Source organism: Protobothrops mucrosquamatus, unplaced genomic scaffold (assembly GCF_001527695.2).
Source record: "Protobothrops mucrosquamatus isolate PMUCROS unplaced genomic scaffold, P.Mucros_1.0 scaffold3395, whole genome shotgun sequence".
Classification (NCBI taxonomy): Eukaryota; Metazoa; Chordata; class Lepidosauria; order Squamata; family Viperidae; genus Protobothrops; species Protobothrops mucrosquamatus.
This window is the reverse complement of record NW_015389376.1, coordinates 18,183-23,489: the sequence shown is the minus strand read 5'-3', so window position 1 is coordinate 23,489 and position 5,307 is coordinate 18,183. Positions and strand designations below refer to the sequence as shown.

General features: G+C 44.1%; 1 protein-coding gene across 1 annotated transcript in view; it reads right to left on the bottom strand.

Moving 5' to 3' along the window:
* The window catches only part of LOC107297579 (scuwaprin-a-like), a 2,212-nt gene extending 877 nt beyond the window's left edge, over positions 1–1,335 (bottom strand). The window contains exon 1 of the mRNA XM_015826940.1: positions 1,251–1,335. Coding sequence (XP_015682426.1) covers positions 1,251–1,335 — 85 coding nt within the window. The remainder of the gene's footprint in view (positions 1–1,250) is intronic.
* Positions 1,336–5,307: the final 3,972 nt, after the last annotated feature.

Below are 5,307 nucleotides of genomic sequence, written 5' to 3'. Positions count from 1 at the left end.
AAACTACATTAACACTCTAAAGTTTACTCAAAAACCAAATGAAACTTTTTAGTTCCATATTTACTCTCAATATAATCTATCCATCTTCTCCAAACCAGAATATATCTTTCTTGTGAATAATCCTTCACATAGGCAGAAATCTTAGCCATTTCTGCTAAATTTGAAACTTTGAATACCCAATCTTCTATAGTGGGCAAACATTCCGTTTTCCAACATTGAGCTACTAGTAATCTTGCAGCAGTTATCAAATTCAACATCAAATCCATTTCTTTTTTATCCAGATCTTCCATAATACCCAATAAATAAAATATAATAAATAAACTTTTGACATTTATTTGAAGCCTAGTAGAAGCGAGGAATTCTGCCTTTACACGGTCCGGTTTCAGCAGGAAGAGAACAAAACCCTGCAGGAAATGGAAAGGGGTGTGTGTGTGTGTGTGTGTGTGTGTGTGTGTTATTTGATTAGCTAGCAGAAATGTCTTTAATGCATTTCCCCAACCTGGTGCCTTCCTAGCATGTTTAGATTGCAAATAGTCGAGAGCAATCTTTCTTTCTTTCTTTCTTTCTTTCTTTCTTTCTTTCTTTCTTTCTTTCTTTCTTTCTTTCTTTCTTTCTTTCTTTCTTTCTGTTTCTTTCTTTCTTTCTTTCTTTCTTTCTTTCTTTCTTTCATATTTAGTTTATTCAAACAAAGTTAAAATACAAAATGCCAAAACATAAAAAGGCAAAAGAATTAAAAAAACAACAAAGAAGAAATTAAAAAGAAAAGGTGTCTTAAAAGAAAAGAAAAGAAAGACTAATACAGATAATATCCTCCCTCGTTGAATGCTGATTAATATAATACAGCAATGTTAGTTTGCCCCCCCTCTTGCAAAACAGGCCAAAAGAATTTTAAATGGCTAAACTACTAAAGATGTTCACAAATTGTTAGCCTGTCATCTATACGCTCTACTAATAACAAAATAGTTAGCAGGTAATCCCTTAAATTTGTTGCTTAAAAATATGATTCTGTTGTTGCATTGAGTAAAGATAGGCCAGCCTTCCCCTGAAATTGCATTTCTCTTTCTTGGGGCCCCCTCCCATTTCTGTCTCCTCTTCAGCTGACACCCAACTACCATCTCAAGAACTTTCCCACCAAGCCAGAGGTTCTAGACTGGGGCTCTTGGTTTTCCCTCCCTGGGGGAGAACTCTGCCCTCTGACCACATCAGCCCCTTCCAACAAAGGGTTTCAAGATCATTCTGGAAGATCTCACTTGGACAGTATCGGCCGGAGACAGGGGTCAGCTCTGCCCAGAGGGTGAGGAGTCCCAGCAGCAGCAGAAGACCTCCAGAAGACATGATGAAGCCGTCTGCCCGACACCCGGGCTGCTGGCCCTAAATATCCTCAGAACTGGGAATTTCACATCCAGGAAGCAGGATGAAGTAACAGAGTGAGAATTTCAATTTTCTCTTTCTTTAGTTGGTTGAACAAGAAGTTGAGAATCCTGAGAGTTGGATTGGCTGGCCAGTTTGGGGGAAGCTGTTGATGTCAATGGGTCCTTTGTCTGGTCAAGCAAAACTCGTCTTTCCGGAGTGGCAGTAGCATTGGGAAAGTCCCATGTGAATGAGTTGGGGGGTCCCTGACTGGGTGTGCATGGGGGGGGGTTGATGCAACTTCCTTATCAGGGCTGCCCTCCAGATGTGATGGGAGAGGTGAGGAAGCTTCTCCTCTTTGGCTGAGATGGACCTTGAGAGCAGAAGGTTTGGTGTTATGGACAGACTATGATAAAGTAGCTAGCTTGAACTCTGCACACGTGGATATGATTGCTTACACTTCACATTCCTAGGGAACAGATGATGTGAGCATAGATACTCATAATTAACAAACCTCAAGTTACTTCCCTGCCATTCCACTTGTTACTATTATTGTCTTAATAAAAAGAAACATGCCAGTTGGGTTGCCCTGGAGCAGGGGTAGGCAACCTTGGCTCTTTTATGACTTGTGAACTTCAACTCCACAGGTCATAAAAGAGCCAAGGTTGCCTACCCCTGCCCTAGAGGTTTTGATAAAGCCTGCTAAGAACTGAGAACGTCCAGGGTGCTGCAATTAACACACAATCCTTCTATGTTTCTGTCTTGCTAACAGCTCCCTCCCCTCCACAAACTTGTTTTTCTCACAAAGGCAGCAACTGCAAACGACCAGAGAAAAAGTGGGTTGTTTTGTACCTGTGGCAGTCTAGCTTCAGGCTTGCTATGGATCTCTAACAGCATCGTCACTTTTCAGGGTGACCTGTGAGAGGACCTGGGTGAAGAGAACGCAACCATTCTCCCTTTGCCTAATCTCTTGGTGGCTCTCAGTGCTGTGGACCGTTCCATCCTTCTCCATCACCTAAACCAGGAGTATCCAAAAGTGGCAACTTTAAGACTTAGAATAGAATAGAAGTGGAATGGACCTTGGAGGTCTTCTAGTCCAGCCCCCTGTTCAAGCAGGAGAACCTATACCATTTCAGACAAGTGACTGTCTAGTCTTTTCTTAAAAATTTCCAGTGAGGGAGCGCCCATGATTTCTGGAGGAAAAGGCTGTTGTGGACTTTTGGACTTCAACTCCTGAAATTCTATATCTAGCATGATAGAATCATGGCCAATAAATGAAGTCTATCTTCCTACTTCTCATTCTGGGCCTCCAGAATTTTTCAGTGAGGATGGTAGCAACATGGCCAATGAAGACCAATGAAGTCTATCTTCTTCTCATTCGATTCTTCTTGAACGTTCAGAACAGAGGTCTCCAAGCTTGGTAACTTTAAGACTGTGGACTTCAACTTCAAGAATTCCCCAGCCAGCCAACTCTAAGAATTCTGGGAGTTGAATTCCATAAGTCTTAATGTTGCCAAGTTTGGAGATCCCCTAAATGGGTGGAAGTTGGAGGCCCCAAGGTGCAGTGGACCTGGTTCTACTCAAGGGAGTGGTCCAGTGAGGGGTGGCAGCCCCTTCATGATAGACCATTTCCAGGCTTGGCCCTTTCCCTCTCCTCTTTAATAACTACATGAAGCTGGTAGCAAGGTAGCACGGGAACCACAGAGTAGTAAGCCCTTTCTGACTTGACCTGAAGCACACAACCCACAGAATGAGGAAACTCAGGCATTGTTTCCCAAGGCAGATTCGTTGAGATGTGCTGCAAAACCCAGTTTACTCAACCTTTGGGCAAACATTTCACCTCCTGCTTGTGGTTTTTTTCTTGCACAGAACATGTGAGTAGCTTACTGTGGAGATATTTCACCACCTGACTCCACCTCAGGAATCAGCCCCGTCATGGGATGTTTGGAACGAAGATGAAGAAAATAAAGCACTCAGGACGCTTCCAGCTGGACCTCAGCTACCTCCTTAGAGTCTACTTCTCTTAGTAGAAGGGCTCCTCCTCCTACTCTCCTGACACGGGCAAAGACCCCAATGCATGAACCCCCTGAAGGTAAGCACCACAGCTTGAGGGTGTCACATAAACCTGCTTAAGCCAGGATTCTGAACCTCACTCAGGAAGTCTACCTCATCCTGGTTGGACTCACGATATTCCATGATTTGGCTAGTTAAACCCCCCAGTGATTTAGAGGAAGGTGGATCCCCCTCCATAAGACTTTTGTTTAAGGGTCATACTTGGTGGGATCCCAGAGGCCATTCTTTGATGGAGAACATATTATGCAGGGGAATTCCCTGGACAAAGCAATTATGTCCACACCCATTTGCACTATTCGGGTGACCCCGAGGGCACAGATAGGCCCTCAAGTTGGCCTCAACGAGGACTGCAAGCCAATGGACAGAGGATTCCTGAACCACCAAACCTCAACCTTTTTATTATTATTATTATAGAATAGAGCTGGCTATTATAGAATAGCTCCTTGGAGGTCTTCTAGTCCAGCCCCTCACCCAATCAGGAGAACCTACACTATCTTAGACAAGTGATTGTCTAGTCTGTTCTTAAAAACCTCCAGTGATGGAGCGCCCACAATTTCTGGAGGCAAAGCTCTTCCACTGGTTGATTATCCTCACTGTCAGGAAGTTTCTCCTTAATTCCAGGTTGCTTCTCTCTTTGGTCAGTTTCCAACTGTTGTTTCTCATCCTTCCCTCTGGTGCTCTGGTTGACAACCTGACCCCCTCTGCCTTGTGGCAGCCCCTCAGATACTGAAACTCTGCTATCGTGTCGCCCCTATTTCTTCTTTTCTCTAGACTAGCCAAACCCAAGTCCCTAGCCGTTCTTCATATTTTTTAGCCACCAGGCCTTGGATCACCTTAGTTGCTCTTCTCTTATTTTTTTTCCAAACTCTCAACATCTTTTTGTGATATAGTGACCAGAATTGGCTGCAGTATTCCAGGTGTGGCCTTACTAGGATTTTATAAAGTGGTACGAATACCTCGTGTGATCTTGATTCTAAGCCACACTTCTCTGTGCATAAATGATTCACCTGTGGTGACGGTTACCAGCATCAAATTCCTGGGTGTGCAGCTAACGAGTAGGCTGACTTGGTCGCTCAACAGTGAGAAACTGGTGAAGTGGGCACAGCAGCGCCTGCATTTTCTGCGCCACATGAGAAAAGCACATCTTCCTTCCCCTGTCCTGACCACTTTCTACAGGGGGACGATGGAGAGCATCCTGTCATACAGCATCACAGTCTGGTTTGGAAGCATCCCTGCTTTGGACAGGAAGGCAGTGCAGAGAGTGGTGAGGACAGCAGAAAAGATCATTGGCAGTTCCCTCCCTCCCATCCAGGACATAGCACAGAAGCGCTGCTTGAGCAGGGTCCGTAAGATTATCTGGGACACTACACATCCTCTTCACGACCTGTTTTCCTTGTTCGCTTCTGGGAGGAGGGGGCTCCGTGGTATCCACAGCAGAACATCCGGATTCAGCCATAGTTTCATTCCATACAGCATTAACCTTGTGAACTCTCAAGCTTCCTCCTTCCGTTATATATTCAAGATGGACAATATTTAATATTTATTTGCTACGTATATGTAGGGATGTGGGTCTATACCTATGTTGTTCATAGTATGTTTAGGTGTGTGTCATGTATGTGTTTCACTTTGAGAGCGGGCAACTAAATTTCATTTTTGATGTGTGCCATTATTCCCAAAGTATAAAAATGACAATAAAGGTTATCTTATCTTATCTCATCTCATCTCATCTCATCTCATCTCATCTTATCTTATGCTTATGTTACCAGGATTGTATTAGCTTTTTTGGTTGCTGCTGCTGCACACAGCTGGCTCCTTGTTTAATCAGCCCCTCATCCTCACACGTGGGGAGGACACACATCAAAGGGAGGGTGGAGAGCCTCCAAA